Source organism: Engraulis encrasicolus, chromosome 7 (assembly GCF_034702125.1).
Source record: "Engraulis encrasicolus isolate BLACKSEA-1 chromosome 7, IST_EnEncr_1.0, whole genome shotgun sequence".
NCBI classification, from domain to species: domain Eukaryota; kingdom Metazoa; phylum Chordata; class Actinopteri; order Clupeiformes; family Engraulidae; genus Engraulis; species Engraulis encrasicolus.
The window spans coordinates 50,522,768-50,548,044 of NC_085863.1; the positions used below are offsets into that span (position 1 = coordinate 50,522,768).

Below are 25,277 nucleotides of genomic sequence, written 5' to 3' on the forward strand. Positions count from 1 at the left end.
TGCATTTATGCCACACTCATGCAAGGGTGCAGCCAAAATGGCACCCCAAGGAGTGCAGCACCATGCTCAAGCCCAGGTACCTCATTCATGGAGGAGGATGTGGGAGAGCACCAAGGTCAATTGTCAGGTCTCTACATCAGGTATCAGAATAATACACTACACACAATGGTTGCACAGTTAAAGGACAAGTATACTGTTTTGAACATTAAGACCCTTTTTATGAGTTGTCTGCAATGTTTTAGAGCCCCACTGTTTTTTATGTTTGCTGCTGTCTCCATTTTTGTCTCAATTGGCTTCACACTCGCTGTTGCATTCCCTGCTTGAAGTTTGAAGATCAAATATCGCTTCTGTCATTTTTTATTTGCCATTTGTGAATTAAAGAAAAATGTATTTACAAAATGTTAGATAAAACAAGACAGAATTGATCGGATATTCCTGCATCACAAGCATCGTCAAAAAAAAAATCATTGCCTCTGTGGAAATTGCCGAGCATATGCACAACAAGAGGGAGGGGGAGAGACGGTGAGGCACCAGAAGACCATAAAAAATAAAAAATGAAACGTTCCTTACGTTCACTTCAAAGAGCCGGCTCCTAGAAACGGCTCGTTAATGTCCGACACATCACTAATTTGGACATGCCTATAGAGGCGTATTCCAAATCTGGTTGAGACAAAATCCAAATTAGCCAAATAACAGACAGCAGGAACATGAAATAAGCGGCGAGGGGGACTCTAAAACATTGCAGCCAACTCAGAAAAGGGGCTAAATGTTCAACATATATGCACTTGTCCTTTAAATTCACACTACCCAGGTGAAAAACCCATATACTTAAAGTGTACTTTTTTTGACCGTACTTAGTACAAAGTGTACTATTTTCGGCGATTTAAAGTGCGCTTCATTGCACTATTAGTGCGCTGAAGCAGTACTAAAGCAGTACTTCAGCACACTTGCAGCACACTGAGGATGCTAAATTGGCACCGCTTTTGGACAACTTTAAGTGCACTACAAGCATACTTTTGAAAGTATGCTCCAAACAGGCTTTCCATGCATTCGTATGGCATTAATAGTGTGCTTGAGTACACTTCTATAACATTTTATTGTTACTAGAAGTTCAATAAAAGTATATTAACTTCATGCTTCTTTGGACTACAATGGAACATTTTAAGTCTGTAAAAAGTATATCATATTAAGTATTGTAAATATATAACAGGTATGCTTGAAGTATATTTACAGTACACTTCCAAGTACAGGAAATAATATAAATGTAATACCACAATCCATGCTGGTCCTCAGAGCTTGTACATTACACACAGCCACATGTCACAGTAGTGATACAGTATGCATGCCTAGCACGACTGACATTTACAATCATTGCATTGTGACAGAGATTTCAGATACACATATCACTATTTCAATCTTGTTCCACCTTCCTGCAGTTGATCACTTGAATTGATCACTAATGGTGACCCTCTACATTTTGTTTGAACAACATTTTGTTGTTCCAACTTACCTCTCTCCATGATATCATGGGAAATGTGAGCCTATATATACCAGAACATATACGTGACCATCATAATGACGGTGGGAACATGGTCATTTTTTGTGTACCACTTTAAAATTTTAAAACTCCTACAATAAACACAGAATATAACAATGAGTAATATTTTCATGCAAACCAAAAATATTCCTTCAGGATAAATGGCTTTCTGTTTGAGAAATGTAGCTCCAAGAAGTGCATTGCATAATGGGACATGTATGATGGTGCATGATGGGTAAAGGCACTTTGTGTAAGCACACTTTGAAGATATTTAGGTAAGTACAATCATGGTGCACTTAGAAAAAGTGTACTTGCAATATGTTAAAGCGATTTACTTTAAAGCGCACTATAGAAAATCACACTTCGAAGACATTTGGGTGAAGTGTAATCATATTGCACTTTAAAAAAGTACAATTGCAATATGTTATTAAAAGATACACTTTTAGTAAGTAAAAGTTCACTATTTTAGTTCACTATTAGAACACTATTAGTATATTCCTCTAAATACACTTTAGCCAAACATCTTCGAAGTCCACTTGAAGTATGGTTCGCTAAGTGTACTTTCTTTGAGAGCAACTTTATTACATCTAATTTTAAGTACACTTTAAATAAGCATATTGTAAACATACTTTTTCTTAGTACAAAAAGCACGAGTGCACTTTTAACATGCTAAGTACACTTCAGTCATGCTTTTATTGTACTAAATTGAACCACTTTTTCACCTGGGTATTTACGTACATTTTTTCTGGTTTCACACCTAAGTGTTTCACATTTTAGTCTAATAGATCAATTATATTACTCTTTTATGTTGTACTCAATTGGATATTTTTTAAGCTTATTTCTTCATTATGTATTAGTTGTTAGTTTGTCCTGAACATGTTTTGTATCCAGCTATCTTGAAGGCATTGCTTGGTTCACATTTTGATAAACATTGAAACTATAGTCAAGAGCACATTTACATTGTGAAAACCAAACCCTAAACCTCTCTAATGTTGAAAATGCTCTGTGGCTTTTCTTTCTAATAACCAGATAACAGCACCCAATTCCAAGAAACAAGACTGAATCAAAATGAGGCAATGTTTGGGGAACCAGTGCTGGCCACAGGTAGACAGTTTCTTCATCTTTAGATCTTGTCACATTTGTGAAGAAATATACAGTTTGGCCGTTAAGACACTGACTGTTATAAATTTGCTTGTTAGTAGAATGGCAGTCACCAAGTCGTAATGTATTTCTAAAGGACCTGTGTAATGCCATAGTAGTGTAGGCCTACTATGGTAGTTAAGTCAACTCACAGACTATTGTAGCGTTCCCCTGGCGGAGTGGTGGGGCTATGTGACTGCTTAGACTCTAGAGTAATGTCCATAGCACTGTTATCCCTCTTCCCTTCATTACACACACTGTCAAGCTCCATATTTTACACAGTTATCTTCGATTATCATCTGTCTTCATCTGTTTTTCAGTTCATTTTTCAAGACTGTGTAATAACTCTTCTATCCGGTTAGTGCATTTTTTTAGCAGCTTGTGGTAATTTCTGATCGTAGACTTTTTAAAATGTTTTTAAAATGACACTTTTTGGTTGGAATGATGACTTCATAAGATGTGTCAGCACAAATGTGGAATAACTTCATGGCCAGAATACCTTTGACTGTGTCATGATTTGTAAAAACTAGTAGGCGGCTTCCTTCAGGTCAGGTGTTGACACGTGTGTGTGTGTGTGGGTGGGTGGGTGTGTGAGTAACAGAAATAGTGAGAAACCACAGACCAACCCAAGTGAAATCTTTAGAATCATCTTTAGGAGCCCACTACCACTGTGAGATGTGGGTCAAAAAGGGCACCAATCTTGAATAACCTAACAATAGGAATTCCTTTAGCAGTGTCATACATACATATGCACATGTACAAAACCACTCACACCACCCTACCCTACCCTCATGAAGGGAAACAGGGAATGTATGTCATAGTAGTGAGAAAAGACAGACCACTCAAAGTAAGCCCAGAGGATTTTTTTTTCTCTGTGGAAAGATGGAATTTGGGGTTGGTGAGTATTTAAGGCATGTTGCAAGACATGTACGTGTACGCAGTTTCCAGTCATCCACCCCCCAAAAAAAGCGGTGTTGCTGCCAGGTACGTCTGTGGGTTGTGTCATTGTGTACCATTTCAACATGAACAAAAACTGAGTCAAAGGAACTGCATCACTTCCTCTCTGGATCTGATCTTCAATAGGATAGGGCAAAAACTGAGAGGTGGGTGGTAACTAAAATTCCTTCAGGGATGTGGTGGCTGAACAAGATTGCAGCTGTGTTTAAACTTACGAGAGAGAGAGAGAGAGACAGACAGACAGAGGAAGACAGAGAAAGTTTCTAAGGAAGGGGAAGACAGCTTTTTTATTACTTACTTTAGCCTACTTAACTTCTGCCTGTGGACAAAGACAAAAGGAGGTTCTACTTCTTACACTTTCTTGCTCACATCCGTACACTTGACAAGAATTGGTAAAGTACATTTTATTTGAAATTCTTTCACATGCATCATTAACCTTTGCTGATGTTTAGAAGGTCTGTGCACCTAATGTTCACACATTAGGTTTTGTGCAGGCTTAACGTGCAAACAAAGTAACATGGAAGTAGTTTGTCAGAGTTATGTGGTATTTTAATGTGATTTTGTTAATGTGATAGTGTTTGAACGATGTGGAGAAACCATTAGATTGGTGTGTATGTGTGTGTGTGTGTGTGAGTGTGTGTGTGTGTGTGTGTGTGTGTGTGTGTGTGTGTCTATGTGTGTGTGTGTGTGTGTGTGTGTGTGTGTGTGTGTGTGTGTGTGTGTGTGTGTGTGTGTGTGTGTGTGTGTGTGTGTGATATCGCAAATGAGCGTGGGGTTACATGCAAGGAAAAGGGAAAAATTCAGTTGCCTAGTGATGACATACCTAAGTATGTTGAGGACCATATAGTTTCGAAAGGATGAGCTAAATGAAATGGTATGTGGGTGAGTAGACGGTGATGTGGTGCTGGTGCTGTAGGTTCCAGGCACATACTCTGTGATCTAAAACCAGTTTTGTTTTTATTGTTTTGATTGGCACTGTTAGGCAGTGATCATGTTACAAAGTATGGTGTGGTAGGTGCAACCATTTGCTCTGTCACAGTAATAACAACACCCACGCCTTCTCAGGAAACGTTAAGTGCTGCAAAGCCGGCAGGCTAGGAATCCTCAGGTCAAGAAGGTGAAGAAGATGTTTCCTTACGTTCAGCTAATTCTACTGTACAGGGTGCCCCACAACATGGAAAGGACCTACTGTTTAAACAATTGCCAAGTGTGTGTTTATTAAAATTCATGTTATTTTCAAAGTGTTATAGAATTTAGAGACATCATTTTATTGTTTTGTTACCACGCCAGTTCTCAAACTCCAAAATGCCTGGAGTCTGAGACCGGCAACAGCCACACTGAATTGATAGCAGCCATTGAAATTGAATGTACAGAGAGAGAGAGAATTCTCTGTAGTCATGGAAAGTTGTCAGAGGAGCCTGGCTTAGAATGGATGTCAGTTTGAGGAAAGTTGTTGACAAAACAATGAAAGTATGTAATTAAATTACATTACACTTTGAATGTTAAGTTTGTACCAGTATATATTTTGTATATGCCCTACACCTTGTTTATAGTAATGTATACCAAAAGTAAACATGGTGATAACAGAGTGTTTCTCCAGGAGAAAAGCATTGCACAGTACAGTATAACAGGCATGTCGGGAAACTCAGGCATAGAAGTAAGATGATGACTGTGAGTTTTATTTGCCAGAAATGAATGCTGACCGACAGTGCAAATATCACAGACAGTTCTATAAATAAGATATGTAACGCAAACAATCCCAGATAGTATGGTGCAGCAGTGCAGTGCGTTCCTCATAATCACTTCTTCTTTACTATCATGTCTGCAACATTATCTATAATGTGGTGACAGAAAGACAGCAGCTCTAAGTGACACCAATTTGTTTAGTTGTTACTTCATTTTGAACTGGCTGTATTACATGTGTAAAACATAGCCCAAATGGAATGCCTTACTGCCCCTTCAAAAAGCTTCACTACCATGGTACTACACGGCTACCACCACACTACACAAAGTAGTTCAGTAATACTTTTGGACTTGGTTATTTCAGGGAAATCTGGTAACAACAAATTTGTAACAGAGGCCGTGTCTTGTGCTATTTTCAATGTTCACCTCCTGACAGCTATGGCCTCGCAGAAGAAAGCCAAGTCGACAAGTGGTCGCCCAGAGGGGCCCTATCGGGACGTGGAGGCCTTGGATGGTCTAGCACACATGGAATTTGAGGGGAAGGACACGTTGGATAAACTGTTTGACCATGCGGTGCAACGCTTTGGCAAGGCTCCGTGTCTGGGTACTCGAGACGTCATGAGCGAGGAGAGCGAGACACAACCCAATGGGAAGGTCTTCAAGAAGGTAAACCTCCTGCTTTCAGTGTCACTTTGACCCAACCAATCAGTCATTCTCAATACTGGGCTGACTTGATATGAACAGATCATTTATGTAGTTTACACAGGGCAGTCATGGGTATGCGGTTAGGGCGTCAGGCTTGTATCCTGAAGGTTGCTGGTTTGATTCCTGACCTGCTAGGTAGGTTGGTGTAGGGACTAATTAATCTGTGCTCTGTTGTGCTCTGACTGAGGTAGCCTGCCCCTGAGCATGGCACCGTACTGCTTCCTCACTGAGGCATAAATGCAACTTTGCTGTGTGGAGTGCTGTGTCACAATAATAATGGGAATTTCACAGATGGTCTTTCACTTCACAAAAGCTTAGGTTCAGACTAAATAAACTGTGGTGATTATTATCTGTGGGATGGTAGATAAGTGCTGCATTGCTACCGTTTGATATAATGGCAAGTCAAGTCAAGTCAATTATAGCATTGTATTTTTTTTCCAGCCCTTCCTTATATTAGCTTTGTGACTTCTCAGAAGTGGTGATCTTAAAAGGAGACATTGACAAGAAAAAAAGTGACATGATTAGAAGCCACAATTCCCTCTTGACACGTTGTGCAGCAGCCTGACAGAAAATCCCAAATGTATCTTGTGACCAACCCATGGCAGTCAGATGTCAGGGGACATGGTGTGGCATAAATAATGCATCAGTCCTGCTCATTAGGGCCTTGTCCTGTCCTTCAAAGCAACACTATAGGCACTGTCGGTAGAAACCCCCTAACTCCACTTCATATTAATGTTTTCATTATTGTTTATGTAGCCTCTTACTGCAGATGGGGTCGCCGGCCGGCCTATTCACTATTTGCTGAAAATACTCAAATACATCATAACAACATTGCTATGACAGTACTGAGAGCCTTAAGTAACAGATTAAGACATAGCCATTACAATTTTGGTGACAGTAAGGTTATAACATAGGCTTTGCACTAAGGGGTAAAAATCACATTTTCTAAATAAATAACCGTTACCTCGTTGAAGTTGCTATTCTAAACTTTTATAACATATTCAAATGCAGACAGACCAAAATGTATCTTTATAAAAAGAAATTCAAAAACGATCAGAAGTTGGCTTAAGGCGATTCCAACGTTATGGACTTGACATTTGGACTCAAAATGGCAACAAATGATCTAGCTCATTTTTATTTTTTCCCCAGTATTAAAAGAAATGTTGTGTGTTTTAAATACCTCCCATATTGGAGAAGTGATGGGGAAAATAATTCCAATAGTACAAGTTTTCTGCAAGACAGTGAGTGACCCTGTGCAACTTGTGGTTGCTTGTCATGTGAGTGAGACTGCCTCTATGGGCCTTCACTGGCTGAATAGCAGAGGCTCTTCAGACCATGACTGCCAACCCAGCACAAGCCAACTCGCAAGGCTATTTTCCTCATACAAACTACTGGAGCTACAGAGAGTATCCCTCTACCTTGTAATAAGTCAAGTCAATAAGCAAGAAGTAATATGTAGTAACCATCTTATTGATAACGTATTGTGTAAAGTGTCTTTAGCAAAGGAGGACTCGGCCCTCAGAAGCCAAGGTGAAGGGTCCAACCTTGAAATGAATCTACCGTTGGACCCATTACATCCCTTTTTTTAGTGAGTCTACCTACCGTACCTACCACCGGCCATAACCCTGGGGTAAACCTACAGCCTAGTCTAGACTAGGGATGGGCAACTCAAGCCACATGTGGCCTGCCTTGTCACTCATTAGGGCCCGTACATAAAACACAATTTAAAAAATAACTACCAGAGTTTTTTAAGCCATTGTGAATAAATTCGTTGTATTTTTTCTGTTCATGTTCATGTGGCCTGTTCATGTGGCCTTCTGATGGTGGCGATGGTCCGGAATTATGACTCTGCTTATCATGAAAGTTGCCCATCCCTGCCCATCCCTACCTTGGGGTTGATTCTTCCATGGCACTTCTTTTCAACCACTGCTTTGATGTAGTTAAATGCATTGTTACATTGCACATTTTTGATGTACCACAGAGAGTGAAATAAAGGTTGACCCATTTCACTACTTTGTGCCCTGATGAATTGTTGTGAATTGAGATGCACAATATCAGATCTTAGTAATGGGCTGGAATTGATATATTGTTCAGATGTGGCAAAGCTTACTTTTACTAAACGTCTGTTCAGTGAGTAGAGTTCTTCAGTGTTCATGATGTTGTTCATGTTCATTTTGTTCAGGTGTTCATTTTCAGTGCAGTCCTTTTGTAAGTGATGCAGCACATGCTCAGCAGGGCTTGACACTGGCAGCTGCCAACAAGCCAAATGCTGGTAAAACTTGACTTTGGCTTGTAACAATTTCAGTCTCACTAGCCACTTTGACTTATTCTTTGGTGTGACAGTTGTAGCATTAATTGCCTTGAAATGCAAAAATATTCTAAAGGTAAAACCACTAGCCACAGTGGCCAGCGAGCAAAAAAGTTAACGCCAAGCCCTGATGCTCAGGTCAGCACTGTCTTTTTTGTTTGTCTGAACATGACATTATATTGCCGTTGGCAGATGCTTTTTAACCAAAGGGCGTACAATCGAGGACATATCATAGCCTAAAATGCTTGCAGATTAAAAGTGCATAGAATGTATTCTATAGCGTTTTGTTGCAAAATATTATCCACCATTTTTGACTTTTGCATTTGGAAATGACAGTTCAGGACTCTTATCATCTATGTGTGAATTCTTGCCATTCAAATATTTTGGTAACATACTTATTAAACCTGTATAATAAGTGCATAATAATACATGCATTTTGCAAGGCAATGCAATGAAAGGCCAAAACAAAAATGTCCAAAATGGATATGCATATTTTTGCAATGAAAGTCTTCATATGCACATGACAAGTTCATGTCTGGATCCATGAAATAATAAAGGATTTTAAGTGTGCAGACTTCTCACTCCGAAAACAGTAGTTCAGCAGGTACCATGTTACATAGTCACATTAAGTCTTTTATGAGCTGTCAACACAATATGAGATCTGACCCTCTTGTGTGACACGCACATACAGAAAATTAGGTGAGTGATGGGTGGTAAGTTGAATGTAGTTTGTGGGCACTTAGTTGATGGTGCCACTTCCCGGATTCACTGACCAACATTGATGAGAGAAAACATGATGAATGGTCTGGGTGGTAAGTTGAGTTTTGGGCAACTGTAGCCAAACGGTTAGCGAGTTGGTCTTGAGATCACAGTTGCATGTTCCAGGGTTGCATGGTCGAATCCCACCCTTATCTCTTACACCTTCATGGCTGAATTGAAGGCACCTAATCACACATAGCTGCAGGGACTGTAAAGCAATACCCGGTACTAAAATACTGTAATTATAAGTTGCTTTTAATAAAAGTGTATTGTAAGAATATGCTGTCCAAGGTCCCAGCTCTGGCCAATATAATATAGTGTGTGTAGACGAGAAGGATGTGAGAATGGATTTTCTTATAATGTAATATAGGACACATCATCAGTAGTGTAATTGTTTCCTATTGCAGTTGGTGCTGGGTCAGTATCACTGGAAGTCTTACGAGGAGGTGAGCCAAGCGGTCGGCCATTTTGGCCGCGGGCTCGCAGCTCTGGGCCAGCAGCCGAAGAAGAGCATCGCCATCTTCTGCGAGACGCGAGCCGAGTGGATGATTTCAGCACAGGCCTGCTTCAGACACAACTTCCCCAGTAAGACCCTGCTGCCGGCACATCCTGTCTTCTCTCTCTTTCTCTCTCTTTCTCTCTCTCTCTCTCTCTCTCTCTCTCTCTCTCTCTCTCTCTCTCTCTCTCTCTCTCTCTCTCTCTCTCTCTCTCTCTCTCTCTCTGTAAAAAAGGACATCAGGAAATTACATAATCTCTATGGCAGTTTCATGTTTAGTTTTGCATTCTATGTATGCATACATACTACGCATGCTCTCAATGTCCTCAGTATGCTGTTGGAGCACAACTAAGCCTCCTTTCTCTGTGTGTGTGTGTGTGTGTGTGTGTGTGTGTGTGTGTGTGTGTGTGTGTGTGTGTGTGTGTGTGTGTGTGTGTGTGTGTGTGTGTGTGTGTGTGTGTGTGTGTGTGTGTGTGTGTGTGTGTGTGTGTGTGTGTGTGTGTGTAGTGGTGACACTGTATGCTACGCTGGGGGAGGACGCAGTGGAGTATGGTCTGAATGAGTGTGAGGCCACGCACCTTATCACAAGTGTGGAACTTTTGGAGACCAAGCTAAAGGTGTGTTGTTGCTAAAGGTGGACATCAGATGATTGCCACTATCATTCTACATGATTCATAAATGTTCTAGAATAACAAGTCATGTTGTACAAATAGGGCTGGGCAATATGACGATATATATCGTTATCGTTATGTAAAAGTGTATATCTTGACCTTTTCCCTATATCGTTTATATCGTGATAGTACTTTTATACATTTTATACAATTGAATATAATTTAATTACATTTCATGTTGTCACAATACACACTATAAGTTAATGTAACTGTAAAAATAAGAATATAAAATCCATTTTAAAGAAAGGTTGTTTTGGGACATGAAAAAATAAAGAGCAAATAAAGAGAATTACTGATTTAACTTATGTAATTGTGCTATATCGTGATATATATCGTTATCGTGATATAAAGTAATCCATATCTTGATATGTTTTTTTTCCATATCACCCAGCCCTATGTACAAATCATGAATACGGTAATCAAAGATTAGCCATTTTTTATATGGGTGTGTATAGTAGAGAGTTAGCATCTTCAGGAGATAAGCTCCTTATGGTATGTATGTGTACTTGATCTATAAAACTGATTGTAATTCTGAGTTCAATCGAGTTATTGTTAAGCTGTTTGAAAATGTCCACTTCACCATTTACCCACCTTGAACTTGATTTACCCACCCTGAACTTGATTTCCTTTTGTGAATCTCTGATCCTTTTTGTGTTTTAGAATATACTCTCCAAAGTCCCGGCTCTGACCAATATAATATACGTAGACGAGAAGGATGTGAGTACAGACGGCTATCCCGAGTCTCTCGTCATCCAGAGTATGCAGTCAGTCATAGACCTGGGAGGCAAACCTGAAAACTGTAAGTAAAAATGATTAAAATGCAGCCAAAGACAAACTATTTCTGATCTGACTATTACTGATCTTATTTCTGATCTAAGACTGATAAGCCAACCCCTCATAGTGCACCCCGCTTTTGGTACACAGTGAATGGCTGAAATGTATTGAAAAAAATTGTATTCTGTGTAGATTTTGGACCTGCCTTTGCTCACATGCTAACATCTGGCTGTGATGTGCATATGCAGTTAACCAATGCATCGCAATATATATATAACCCTCAAAGTTAGCATCAGATGTGCTCCTTTTAACTCACCCATTGGTTTGGCAAAATACTGCATGTGACAATCATGTGAATGGGAAGCACATACTTTTTTGTATGCAGAGCTGATGACCCCTTCATCATTTCACTACAAGTAAAATGTATGTGACAAATAAAAGCACTTGAACTTGTCTTGAACTGCCAGATCCACTGCAAAGGCAATCTGCAGTGTGTAGTAAAATAAGAGACTGGTTGTTATATTACCAGGCTAACTGCTATAATGTCCTGCTCCTCCTCTGTGTCCTTAAAGTGAATGTGGCAGTGGAGCGGCCTGCACCCTCTGACCTGGCCATCGTCATGTACACCAGCGGCTCCACGGGCACCCCCAAAGGAGTCATGATCGCCCACAGCAACACCATCTCTGGCATGGCGGGGCAGTGCCACAGGATCCCTGGGCTGGGGTAAGGAGCAGCAATAGCATCATTACCTTTACTAAGAAAACTTTAATGTCCTTAACCCGTTAAGACACAGAGTTATAGATTAGCTATTGCCAGAATAGCAATGACCAAGTCGTATTGCATTACTAAAGGCCCTGTGTTATGTCATAGCATTGTAGAACTGTGGTAGTTAACTTTTCAATGCCTATTACAGCGTGCCACTGGAGGTACGGCATGCATTAAGGGACTACAAAGGCAACTTATGTTGCAGCGCAGTACAAGTCATGACGGAACAAATCACATCAGTGCCAGACAAACATCACACTACAGACGCATCGTTCTCATTCATTCTCTCTCTCTCTCTCTCTCTCTCTCTCTGCAGACCCCAGGACACATATATCGGTTATTTGCCACTTGCCCATGTGCTTGAACTGACTGCCGAAATGTCGTGCATAACCCACGGCTGTCGTGTCGGCTACTCCTCACCCCAAACGCTCTCAGATGAGGTACGTACTGTAGAATGACTACTGTAACTCATATCATGTCAATACTGCCTCATAGTGGTGTCAACAATAATCGATTTGGCGATGCAATGCAATGCGGGGCATGGACAATTCAATTCAATGCGGCAAGTTCCAGAATCGATGCAGCAATTTTTTTAAATTTCAATTACTTCCGTGGATATTTCAGGAGCAAATGAGTGTTAAATTAAATAAAAGCACTTCAAAGCATTGAAAACTCCAAGACTGATACAGAAAAAAGCCAATAAAATGTTGCTCAGTATCTGACTACTTGTATTGCCTCATCATGACTGATGAAACATTGCTTTGCTTTGCTTTTCATTGCAATGCATGGTAGAATTGAATCGAATCGAATCGAATTGAATCGCTACCTCCCGAATCGTAATCGAATCGAATCGTGAGGGCAGTGCCAGTGCACACCACTACTGCCTGTATCATGATTATGTGCTATGTGACTATGTGTACAGTGTACTATATACCCACACTCAATCCCAAACAAATGACAGTTGGTAGACTTTGCAGGAAACTTTCAATTTAGGGTGCAGACTAGTAAACGTGAAGCACACAGTGTGTTGTACGTTGATGTGAAATAAAAGCATGCCGCATGGGGAAGCATTTTATGATGTAATGTTGCATGATATGCAACGGTAAACTTGAATACACCCAAACACTTTCAAATTCACACATTCACACAGAGACCAGAGGAAATGAGCAAAGATCTGGCCCCCGCCATGGATGGTGAAACTTAACACCGCTTGAGTCAATCAAACAAAAAAAAAAGGAAGAATGAGGGACGGAAATGCTATCGTCCTCATTCTGCACAGTGTCCTAGTTCTTTTCAATGACATGAATGTTTGGGGACACCATTACAATACTGCTATCGAAATGTCATCTGGGCATCGTGTACCAACCAGTCTGTTGTCCAAGAGGGGGTATTCAAGCTCAGATGAAAAAACAAATGCAGGCTTACAATTAAAGTCAACCTGGTCAAGGTGGAAGCCCGAAACTTAGCCTACAGTACTGCTTGAGCAAGAAAAAAACAAAATGGCATTCTGTAAACATTAGATCACCATGGATGTATTTACAGGGCTGACCGCATTCAGGCTCAGTGCCTGACAGAGTTTGTTTTCAAGAATAACATTTTGTCATTAGCTTTTTATTATGTCAAAAATTGTTTACGGTTTCGTTTCACGATTTTCTTCAGCTATCAGGCCTGCATTTACCCCCAAGCTGGACAGAATAGTTTTTAATCTGTGCATTACAGTAATCTTGTGTTTTCGTTGCACCTTGATATATGCAATCAGCGTGACTTTCTTTTGTAACTTCTTCTCAGTCCACCAAGATCAAAAAAGGCAGCAAAGGAGACTGCTCGGTACTTCAGCCCACACTGATGGCCGCTGTGCCGGTAAGTAATGTCCAGTGCTTAATAGTAGTGTACATCCCATCTCTTGCACTCTCACGTCACATCCCACCTCTTGCTCTCTCTCTTTCTGTGTCTACTGTAAAATGGCACACTTGTTTAGTGCATAGTGCACACAGTACACTGAGTGTCAAGGGAAAATTTGGACTCACTGCACTGAATTTTCAGAGTGAGGACCCTACACACTGAAACGTAGTGCACCAAGTGCGCCATTCGAGACAAAGCATCTTTCAACTTTTAGGCTCTTGTATGTCTAATTCCTACCACACCTCTTTAATTATTCAAAACTTAACTGAGATTCACCCCTGGCTGAGTGTTACTGTAAATTACAAGGATGGTGTGGAATGAGCTTGAGCTTCTCTACATTGCTAAGCCATCGCAAGTGTGAATGTTTTTGGGAAAGCGAATTGTGGTAGTTAATCCACATTTTCATGACATCTCTGAGTCAGTGGATGACTATGAATGATAGAGAAGCCTGTGTCACATTTGTATTCTGATATACAGTACAGTAGTGGTGCTTTCGCTATAAGATGCTTATATTGATCATGTTCTCCATGAAAGAGATATCACATATTCCTCTGTCCTGCTATTTGCTAAGTTATACTGTACATAAAGTTCAGCGTGGGTCATGCAATTCCTGTTTAGTTTTTGTGGTTAGTTTCTAGAGAGATGGCATTTTAAATAACTTGCACAGGAAATGCAGATAACCATGCCTCATGTGCTTCCTTTTCTAAGTGGAAGTGTGTGTGTGCGTGTGCGTGTGCGTGCGTGTGTGAGTGTGTGTGTGTGTGTGTGCGTGTGTGTGTGTGTGTGTGTGTGTGTGTGTGTGTGTGTGTGTGTGTGTGTGTGTGTGTGTGTGTGTGTGTGTGTGTGTGTGTGTGTGTGTGTGTGTGTCTATGTCTGTGTTTGTGTGTGTGTGTGTGTGTGTGAGAGTGTGTCCATCTGTCTTCGTCTCTGTGTGTGTATGTGTTAATGGGGGTGTTTATCTGTTCCGCAAGATGTTATTGAATATGAAATTAATCAAATAAAACGTCCCAATTTCATCTCTCCATGTTTCTGTAGGAGATAATGGATCGTCTACACAAGGGGGTGATGGGCAAGGTTCAGGAGATGAGCTATGTGAAGCGGACTCTGTTTAAACTGGGATACGACTACAAGCTACAGCAGCTCAAGCAGGGAAAGGATACACCTATTTGCAATACGTAAGTGGCAGCGAAGTGGAGAGACGCAACAGCCTCCGGTGTTCCCCTTTAGCCCAGCTGTGTTTACAAGAAGATGCCATGAGTCAAGCAATGCTCTGCTAATGCATCCCCTGGAATGCTACTTGGTTTTGAAATTTACATCTCCTGTCTCCACACTGTCCACGTAGCAAGCTTAGGGATGGCCCACGCATTCCACGTTAAACTTGGCCTACATAGGGCAATGAATTATGGTCCATTACCAGTGACTAAAAAATTGCACAATGGACCCCAGGGCAAAACACTGAAAGGGCCCCCCATACAGCCTGCCAAGGTCATGCCAAGGGCCCCTACCATCAATACGGAAGGGCCCTGGGCCCAGGGGCAAATGCCCTGCTATAGACCCCCTATACTGTAGCTCTGGCCCTGCCCATTACAGTGCCACAGCTTATAGCTCCTACAAGACTATGCAGTCTGCATGATAGCCAGTAGAAGACCTGAAATTCATTGCACTGTCTGGGTCAAGTGTAAGTGGAATGTGTTTAGTTCATTATTGGGCTTGACTGACTTCACCATGTGGGTGAGGCCAACAACAGACAGCATTCTTGAGTTGAGAACGAAAAATGACATGAAACATGAAACATGAAACATTAAATTTAATTTTCACTGAGTAGCTGATCTAAATGTCTTAGTGCTCATTGCAATCAGTTTGAATCTATTTGTGATATGGATCCCACTGGGTCTGAAATAAGTAAGGTTAATTGAATGAAATTCTGGCTTAGTTTTGGGCCTTGTTTTGATAGTTCTGTCTGTCTGTCTGTCTGTCTGTGTGTCCATGGCAGGCTGCTGTTTAAGCAGGTGAGGGCGTTGCTGGGGGGCAACATAAGGATGATGTTGTGTGGTGGAGCCCCCCTGTCCCCCTCCAGCCAGTACTTCATGAACGTCTGCTTCTGCGTCCCCGTACTCCAGGGATACGGCCTCACAGAGACCTCCGGTGCCGCCACCATCACAGAGGGTAAGGTAGCCTTAGCCCCAATAAGCAGATCACAAAGAGGCCACACAATACATACAGCTCACACAACAGATACATTTTTCTGCATTTTTAAAAAACGTTTTGGCCAATTATGGGCCCCCTGGCCTGACAGCCATATCTAGCCTTTACATTAATTATATCCCCGAAACGCGGAGCGTCGGGGATGTAATGGTTTTGCGTGCGCCGCCGCCGCCGCCTCCGCCGCGTCCGCCGCCGCCGCCGCCGCGTCCGCCGCCGCGTAAGGTCTTTCGTGTTAACGCGATAACTTTTGAACGGATGTTTGGATTTGTCCCAGATTTTTTGGGTGAATGCTCCAGGACAGGTTCATGAACTGATTCGAGTTTGGAGGTGAACACTTTCAAAATGGCTGAATTCAAGATGGCCGAATTTTTGTTTGGTCCATAACTTCTGACCGGGTGGATGGATTTGTCCCAGATTTGGTGTGTGAATGCTCTAGGGTAGGTTCATGAACTGAGTCGAGTTGGGAGGTCAACACTTTCAAGATGGCTGAATTCAAGATGGCCGAATTTTTGTTTGGTCCATAACTTCTGACCTGGTGGATGGATTTGTCCCAGATTTGGTGTGTGAATGCTCTAGGGTAGGTTCATGAACTGATTCGAGTTTGGAGGTCAACACTTTCAAGATGGCTGAATTCAAGATGGCCGAATTATTGTTTGGCCCATAACTACTGACCGGTTGGATGGATTTGTCCCAGATTTTGTGTGTGAATGCTCTAGGGTAGGTTCATGAACTGATTCGAGTTTGGAAGACAACACTTTCAAAATGGCGGAATTTTCATTTGGCACATAACTTCTGACTGGGTGGATTGATTTGCCCGGTAACACATTATTTTAATGGTTCACCATTTCAGTGAATCTACCATATTAGCTACAGTGTAATAACCAATGTAACAATATTTAATACCATTTAATACTAGTGTAATACCAGTGTAACAATATGCAATATCAGGTACAGTGTAGTAACGAGTGTAACAGTATGCAATACCATGTAATACCACTTACGCACAAACACATGATGTAAGTAAAAAAATAACACTGTATTAAATATTGTTACACTGGTTATTACACTGTACCTAATGTGGTATATCCACTGAACCATTAAAACAGTATTACCATTTGCCCCATTTTTTGCTTCATTTTCACAATAGTCGTTTGGTTTTAAGCCTATGCGCGTCATGTCACGTCTGTATATACGTTTACGAAATGGTGGACGGGAGTGGTAGGAATGATGGGGGACTGGAAGCGTCGCGTTTCGGGGATATACCTTAAGCAGTCGAAGGCGACTGCACAGGCAGTCTAGTTAAAACTTGTAGACAAGACATTTCTAGACATAGTTGCCATATACAGAGGGTAAGACGACCTCTGCAGAGAGACCTCTGGAGCCATGACCATCACTGACAGCTAATCCCCACACAGCAAACTGCCAGGCGTTATTTGCCGAGCGGAATATCGCGCTGGGGGTGTGGTCACGAATACTCCCATGAAATTTCCCCGGGGCTAACTACGCTTCTCACCCGCCTTTCAAACCATGGTGGCACGGCCAGTCTCTCGCGGCAGACAGCAGGCAGACCCAGCGAGATAGCAAACGGCGAACGATCGTTTGCACACATTACTCACCCAATATCACAACACAGTGTCTACATGGCTTAAATGCGATTGTGTTTTGGTCCTAGAAACATTTAAGCCCTGTTATATCGTTGTAGAAGAACAAGAAGTAGTCCAATATAAGCTTGTAGATGCCTGGTTCTGGTAAAATGCTAACGTTAGCTTACCCGGTTACCTCAAAACATTGAGTGATCAAATGACAATGTGGGGTGACCTACTTGTGATACGTAAGTTCGTGGTGCATTTTTTCATCAATCCGTGGTAGTCATGACATTTATAAGCATTTAGGGTCTTTAAATTAAGCAAAAACATGATGTCGAAAATCACAGAAATCGCCGCCATGTTTTTCTAAAAAAAATCTAACTCCCGCCCTTGCTACCCATACGCCCCTCTGATTGGTTATTGGACCATCTAATTTGCATGATATATCATATCAAATCGTGTCCTGCGGCTGTATCGCTTCGCCTCCGTGCTGTCAAGTGTGATATCGCACCCATTCAAAGTCAATGAGAGCGGAGCGGAATCTCGCTGTGTGGGGATGGGCCGTGAGGGTAAAACAATATCTCAGCTCCAACCCAGTCCTCAATTCCACCAACGCTGACCCAACCCCCCTATGACAAACAGATTCATGACTAGACTAGAGTAGACGTTTCTAGATAACCTGAATCAGGATTTCTAGCTATTCTACCATTATATCTATGTTCTACTACACTGACTCAAAACCCCATAAAAACCCACAGCTGGAGTAGACAACCTGTTTCTAGATTGGTTCTACATTGACTCAAACCCACATGTTAGAAAAACATATACGTTATTGACTTGAGTAGACAAGACGCCTTTAGAATTTTTTATTTCTTCCTTTTCCTTTCTGTTTTGACCTTAGCCTGACTGTTGTTCTTTAATTGAACGTGGCACTGGTAAAACCAAGTAGGTGCAATTATACAGTAATGTAATAGTGTGGAATGCTAAATGTCTATGGCAGGTTGTGGAATGTTAAGTGGCATGGGTGTGTCAGTTACTAGTTTGTGTTGTTTTGGCTGCTGGGGTGGGCGGTTCTCTGCAGACAAATGCATGCATATACAGGTACATGCACATTTTATTTGCCTAGAGGTGAATAAAGCAGTAAAAGAAAACCCCCATTAGGTATTCATAAGCTACAGTGAAAACTCTGGTGTAACAACTGTAATATCATGTAGTGTTGCACTTACATCGTGAATCTATTTCTACTACTCTGCATCCACTCAGTGTCAAATATCTGTCATATACAGTACAGTACAGCTCTTTTAACACTCTATTCTCTTCTACACCCAAACATCTGGCCATGACATTATTGGTTTCTTATAAAACGTGTGTCCATTTTATTCTCCAAATAAAGTACACAGACAAAATGGTTGTTTATGCTTCAAGTCAGAGGCGTGCAGTCCCTTCAGAGAATAAACCAAGAACCTTTGGCTCTGTGCTATTTGGTCGATGGTTGCGTGCCTTGGTCAAAAGGTTCTTGTGCCTCGGTCAAAAAGTTCTTGTCTTCACCTACTGTAACCTCAGACCACATCTGTGGTTTACACAGCAGCAGCCTGGCCGCAGGAATGTCTGAAAGATAGTGGAAAAGTGCTGGCATATGCAAGCGTCTCTCGTGACATGACATGATTGCTCGAACTGCTTTTTGCATGCTATGACTTGTATCAGCAGCGAGCCTTCACCTGTGAGCCTTCACCTGCTTAGCCCTTTTGTTTTCACAGACTCTACCACTCAGTTTTTTTTTCTGGGTGCTGCTGTGGCACATTGCGTCAATGCACCCATACCATAGCCAGGCCATGCCCTCCTAGTGACGCAACACCGTCTGCGTTGCTTCTAATCAGGCCAAGAGCCCATACCATATAAAGGTAGCTGTCCGAAGGCTGTCCTAGGTTTAAGTCAAGTCAGGGTCATATCCCACCCCATCTGTCAATCCCACTCATTTCCTGTACTATCCTATCATAATAAAGGTGAAAAGCCGAAAAGTACATACTTTCAAAATATATATTCACTTTCTCTGTTTTCCTTTTTTAGCCTATGATTATACGACCAAAAGAGTTGGGGCTCCTCTTATCTGCTGTGAGATCAAACTGCGAGACTGGACCGAGGGTATGTTTCTTTTCACACACGCATAGCCGACAGACACAGACTCAAACCGATACACAGACAGACAGATGCATGCACACACGCACACGCATACACGCACATTCACATATTTACATAACTTTAATGAGGTATACAGAGCCAATATTCTTCAGTTCAGTTCTGTTCAGTTTATTTTATTGGTACCCGTAGATAAACTGGTTGTGCAGTTTGAGAGAGAGGTGAGTGTCCTTACATAAAAGCTACAAGATACATGCCACATACAGTATAACATGGGATCTAAAAACATATACACAAGAATAAATACTACAAGGACAGTGCTGACATACTGTATAATATACAACATATTCACACACACAAAAAGTGTGGGTTAAACAGGTTAGGACGTGTGAATTTGCAAATAAAAATAGGCCTACATGACCTTACTGGCTTGCTTGTTCTCATAGTATACCTGCAGTACAGTAACCAGCATGTTTCACACAGTTTTTAATAGAAGTATGGCAGAGGTAACATTACATTCTTAATGCAATTAAAGTGCAAAACATTTGTTAGAAATAAATAAAGCTGCAAGTGCATTGTGCATTTCATGACATCATGATGTTGAAGTACAACATCCTGTCTCAAATCCCTTTGGGTTGCAGCTGTCTCTCTGTCCTACAGCCTGTGTCTGTTCATACACCAGTTTCAATGGCACATGTACAAAAATATGACATGAATCATACAGTATGTTGGGGCATTGTGTAGTATGAGAAAAAATGTGTTGTGTGAAATTTTATTTGAATAATGCATTTGCCATATACAGTCAAACATGCAAAACATTTACTGTACAATGAGCTACGTCTATGGTGTTTTGCATTGGTCACCAAGGACCTCTGGTGGGATGCTTTTGCATACCGACCGATTTTATGTCTCTAGCCTCTAGCCAAAATTCCAATTTGCTCCGAACTGCGATGATGAACGGTGCTACGTATGTAAACTTGCATGAGCTTCCCATTCACATACAGTGGATGCAAATGTCTCATATTACCATGAATTCTAATCAAATGGACTACAGCATCAAGCCAAATGAGAATAAAGTGTGAAAACTGTACAGTACTGGTTCTTGTTCCTTCTTGGCCAGTGTATTTGTCTGCTTTTTGTCGGTTTCATACCTCTTTGCTACCCCTTCTGTCACAGTCTACTGGCTTTCTTCCTGGTGCAGGTCAAAGCTGTTCAATGAACCGTGTGACCTCCGTCCTGGTCAGTCAGTTCTCCTGACCAGTTGCAATCAAAAGCTATTGTGGATAACCATTGGGCTTTGATACATGCCATGAGCACCGACAATCTGTATGGGAAACATGTGGTCCACTTTTTTCACATTGTGTTAGTAGTACTACCATGCAGGATTGTGGGAACTTGGGGTAGTTTCAAAGAAAAGTGTCACATGAAAGAGGATTCATGGTTGCCCTCCAATACGCTGAGTAAATAATTACAAGGGTAGCCTCTGTCTGTAATCAAATGAACACATTTTTTTAATTTATGGACTTGTTTCAGAAGTGAAATTACATTCCTTCAACAAGGTGAGCGGGCAGGCATATCTGTTGTTATGGAAATCCAAATAGCAAAGGAAAAACGTTTTACCAAAGATAGCTGAAGTGTGCAATCTCTGTCTCTCTCTGTGTCTATGTCTGTCTGTCTCTCTCTCCCCCCTTTTTCGTTCTCTTTGTCTCGTCTGCTCTCTTTCACTCTCTTCAGTCACCTGCACAAGCCCCTCTTTGTTTATCTTGACTCTCAGATGCCTTATTGAATCAAATGTCAGATTATTTCACCTTACATTGTCTAAGCCCTGTTTAATGAAAGACAGAGTCCTACATAATCAGAGTGTGTTTTATCAGGTGGCTACACCAGTGAGGACAAGCCCAATCCCAGAGGCGAGATTGTGGTTGGCGGGCCCAATGTGACTTTGGGCTACTACAAAAACGAGCAGCTGAACCAAGACTTCCTGGTGGATGAAAACGGTCAGCGCTGGTTCTGCACGGGAGACGTCGGAGAGTTTCATCCTGACGGCACTTTGCAAATTGTTGGTGAGGGGGCTCGACTGTGGCCAGGACATTCGACAGCACGAGTGAAAAGATATTTCAGGAGAGTCTTTAAAATGACCTTCACATGCTTTTGGAGTAATCTAATAATCGGTCTCTCTGTATCTTTCTCCGTCTCTCTGTCTCTGTCTCTGTCTCTGTCTCTCTGTATCTGTCTCTGTCTCTCTGTCGCTGTCTCTCTGTATCTTTCTCTGTCTTTCTGTCTCTCTCTCTCTCTCTCTCTCGCTCTCGCTCAATGCTTTTCTTGTCTATCAGATCGTAAAAAGGACTTGGTGAAGCTCCAGGCTGGGGAGTATGTGTCCCTGGGAAAGGTGGAGGCGGTGCTGAAATGCTGCCCCCTCATTGACAATATCTGTGTGTATGCCAGCAGGTACGAACCCCCCAACCACACACGCGCGCGCACACACACACACACACACACACACACACACACACACACACACACACACACACACACACACACACACACACACACACACACACACACACACACACTCCCATTCATCAAAGACAAGGACGGGACTCACAGTAAACCCATTGTCCTAAGGTTAATAATGTGTTCTTTACATTGCATTTACCAGACCGGTTTTATGTAAAGTAAATTACTGACAGACAAGGATACAATCAGTAGCGTAGCTGCTGGGCTCAAGTACAAAATCATTTCAGTCTCATTTTTTTCCAGATAAGGAGGTATAGAGATTCTGTGGAGCAGATTTGTTGCCCATTTCATTAGACATAACAGCTTGTAGGCTAGGCTATCTAATCAGCACATACGTTGGTGTTTTGAAAACTATTTCCTATTTCTGTGGCCTCTGCTTGTCGCTCAGACAGTTACACTTCCTCTAGGCTTGCACGATGAGCCCAACGTGCCCCCTTTCAGACTGAAGGTTGTGTTGTGTCTTTGTTGTCTTTCGTTGTGAATGTCTAAAGAATGCTGGCCTGGTTGAGGGTTTGGTGTTGGGTCAACAGCCCGACCCGGTAAAACCCCACATGTTACAGAAAACCACACAGGAATATACTACAGAGAAATATATTACAAATATATATATATATATATATATATATATATGTATATATATATATATAGACACATAAAGTTTATTGGACCACCTTTGATTGGATTGTTTAATAATTCCCAAGTGTCATTTTAATAGCTGTATGTGGAAATTATTTTTTACATGTAGTAGATAGTTCTGCATCTGAACTCCTCAATTTCCATTTCTGTGTATGAGGGCAAGCTCAATAAAAGTCTGCAACACTGTTCTATGCTCCCAAACAAAGTTTAATGGCACGGCATGTGCCATATAGAACACTGTTGTGGATCTTTATCATTTCCTTGCAGTTATCTTCTGTTTGGTCCAGCACCTGTGCTACTGATATCCAGGCATTCTCTGACTTTCAGGCCTTTTAATCCCAAATTAAAATCTGACTTCTGACTTCTCTCCCGTCACAGTGACCAGAGCTACGTGATCAGCTTTGTGGTGCCCAATCAGAAGCAGTTGAAGGCCCTGGCCGCCAAGAGTGGCATTGAAGGGGAGATGGGCGAGCTCTGCAGCCATCCCAAGATGGAGGAAGAGGTTCTGAAGGCCATGAAGGAAGCTGCCACAGCCAGTAAGGCCCACAGTTCACACCACAAACGCAATCACGTTACAGTATTATTATATTACATTAGACTTAGCTGATGCTTTTATCCAAAGCGACTTAGTTACTTAGGTACAGGGTATTGGTTCCTTGTGCAATGTGCGGTGAGGTGCCTTGCTCAAGGGCACTTCAGCCATAGATAATGTGGGTTTTGAACCCGATTCCAAGACCACAGCTCCAATGTTACAGATATATGACATACAAACATAGAAAACTACTAATATTTGTAGCCTCATAACACACTACTAGTAATAGTACGGTGAAATGCTTTACTATTAGTTGGAAAACCTTTACTACCATACTACACTACCATCACAGTACACTGCTTTAACTAATACATTACAACATTACAACCCAAAAAAACGACTAAAAGAGGCCATTACACATTGTCACAATTACACCAATAGTGATTTTGCTATTATCTACTGGCTAATATGATTGATTGATTGATTGATTGATTGATTGATTGATTGATTGATTGATTGATTGATTGATTGATTTGGTTAGAAAAGCATCTGCCAAATGGCATGTAATGTACAATAATGTAATGATTGATTGATTGATTGATTGATTGATTGATTGATTGATTGATTGATTGGTTGGTTGGTTGGTTGGTTGGTTCATTCATTCATTCATTCATTCATTCATTCATTCATTCATTCATTCATTCATTCATTTCTATTTAACCAGGTAAGCTGCAGAGGTTTGAGATCCCAACAAAAGTGTGTCTAAGTTCAGAGCCGTGGACTCCCGAGACAGGACTGGTCACTGATGCCTTCAAGCTGAAGAGGAAGGAGCTCAGGCGTCACTACATGTCAGACATCGAGAGGATGTACGGAGCAAAGTAGAAACCAACTGCCAGAACGGAGAATGACTTGTAGTACTAAAAAGCTATTGTTGGACTATATGTAGCTGGAATTATAGCTGCTGCTGTTATTTCATTAATTTAAATGAGAGGGAAATATATATTTTTGTGTGTAAATACAGCATTGTGTTTACGTTCTGTGTAGGCCTATGATTGTTGGTCTGTAATATTTGGGAGTCCCAGCTGGTGTAAATAAGATCTCCCAATTACTGAAATTATAGGCTACTGTTCTAAATTAGACATAAAGTGTCAAACACAAGTGTAGCGACAGCCACAGTGCAGAAGCATCTGTTTATTTCATTCTGCTCTTAATACGCAACCTGGAGGAATGTATCTGTATATTCATTTGTCTCTTTATACGGTACGGCTGCGGCGTATATTTGGAGCATACTGCCTCCTAGAGGGCATCTAGTGTTAACGTTTATTGTTGTTACATAACACACACTTCCTGCCAGTTTTATTTTTATACATCGTAGGTGATGACATATGTTTTGTTATTTCTGTGTAGCATGTTTTCTAATAAACAATTGTGTTTAACTCTTTACAACACTGAAGCAGTTGTATTTTTAATTGTATTTTAATCTAAATTAGTTTTCAAGCATTTCTATAGTGTTCAGATATGAAATTGTACAAAAGCATTGTGGCACATCACTTTCTTAATCATCCCCTAGACATGAACATAAACAAATACACACCACAAAATAAAAAAATAAATACAGAACTGGTAAATAAATGCATGTCATCAAATTCCACTAATTCACTCATTCATTTGTTTTATGATGGCATTGTAAATTCACAGCAATTCTACCCATTTGAGTTCCCAAGGCAAAATATTGACATGACGTGATCCTTTTGAATTATTTTTGCTGATATTTACCCCGGTGGGGCTGACTGTCTGGGGGGCATAGAGGGCACAATGTCGGGGCCCTGGTCTGACTATGATGCTTGAATTGTCTCTTGTAAATAGCATTGTCTGACACTAAAATTATTTTTAATATATCAAAAACGTATATACTTTGACATAAAGGGTCAAGATGTGATATATTTGGGGCTATTTGAACAAGCTGGA

The 25,277-nt window shown here is 41.2% G+C and overlaps 1 protein-coding gene across 3 annotated transcripts; it reads left to right on the forward strand.

Moving 5' to 3' along the window:
• acsl4b (acyl-CoA synthetase long chain family member 4b) lies at nucleotides 1–24,939 on the forward strand. Of its 3 annotated transcripts, XM_063203865.1 has the most exons (16): nucleotides 1–140; nucleotides 2,567–2,641; nucleotides 5,754–5,983; nucleotides 9,497–9,674; nucleotides 10,093–10,202; nucleotides 10,917–11,055; nucleotides 11,603–11,753; nucleotides 12,112–12,235; nucleotides 13,584–13,655; nucleotides 14,733–14,872; nucleotides 15,691–15,863; nucleotides 19,556–19,630; nucleotides 21,499–21,687; nucleotides 21,958–22,072; nucleotides 23,156–23,313; nucleotides 24,034–24,939. In XM_063203865.1, the coding sequence occupies exons 1-16, from the start codon at nucleotides 8–10 to the stop codon at nucleotides 24,189–24,191; spliced, it is 2,220 nt and encodes a 739-aa protein (XP_063059935.1). In that variant the 5' UTR covers nucleotides 1–7; the 3' UTR covers nucleotides 24,192–24,939. The 3 variants fall into 3 exon arrangements, with proteins under 3 accessions (XP_063059935.1, XP_063059937.1, XP_063059936.1); XM_063203867.1 differs by lacking the exons at nucleotides 1–140; nucleotides 2,567–2,641 and adding an exon at nucleotides 3,835–4,841; XM_063203866.1 differs by lacking the exons at nucleotides 1–140; nucleotides 2,567–2,641 and adding an exon at nucleotides 3,835–4,026.
• Nucleotides 24,940–25,277: the final 338 nt, after the last annotated feature.

Excerpts from the sequence above, each read along its gene's own strand:
- acsl4b (XM_063203865.1), top strand. The coding sequence starts at position 8 with ATGCCACACTCATGCAAGGGTGCAGCCAAAATGGCACCCCAAGGAGTG. Across the intron at positions 12,236-13,583 it reads CCCAAACGCTCTCAGATGAG|TCCACCAAGATCAAAAAAGG; the intron begins GTACGTACTGTA and ends ACTTCTTCTCAG. Across the intron at positions 19,631-21,498 it reads ACTGCGAGACTGGACCGAGG|GTGGCTACACCAGTGAGGAC; the intron begins GTATGTTTCTTT and ends GTGTTTTATCAG.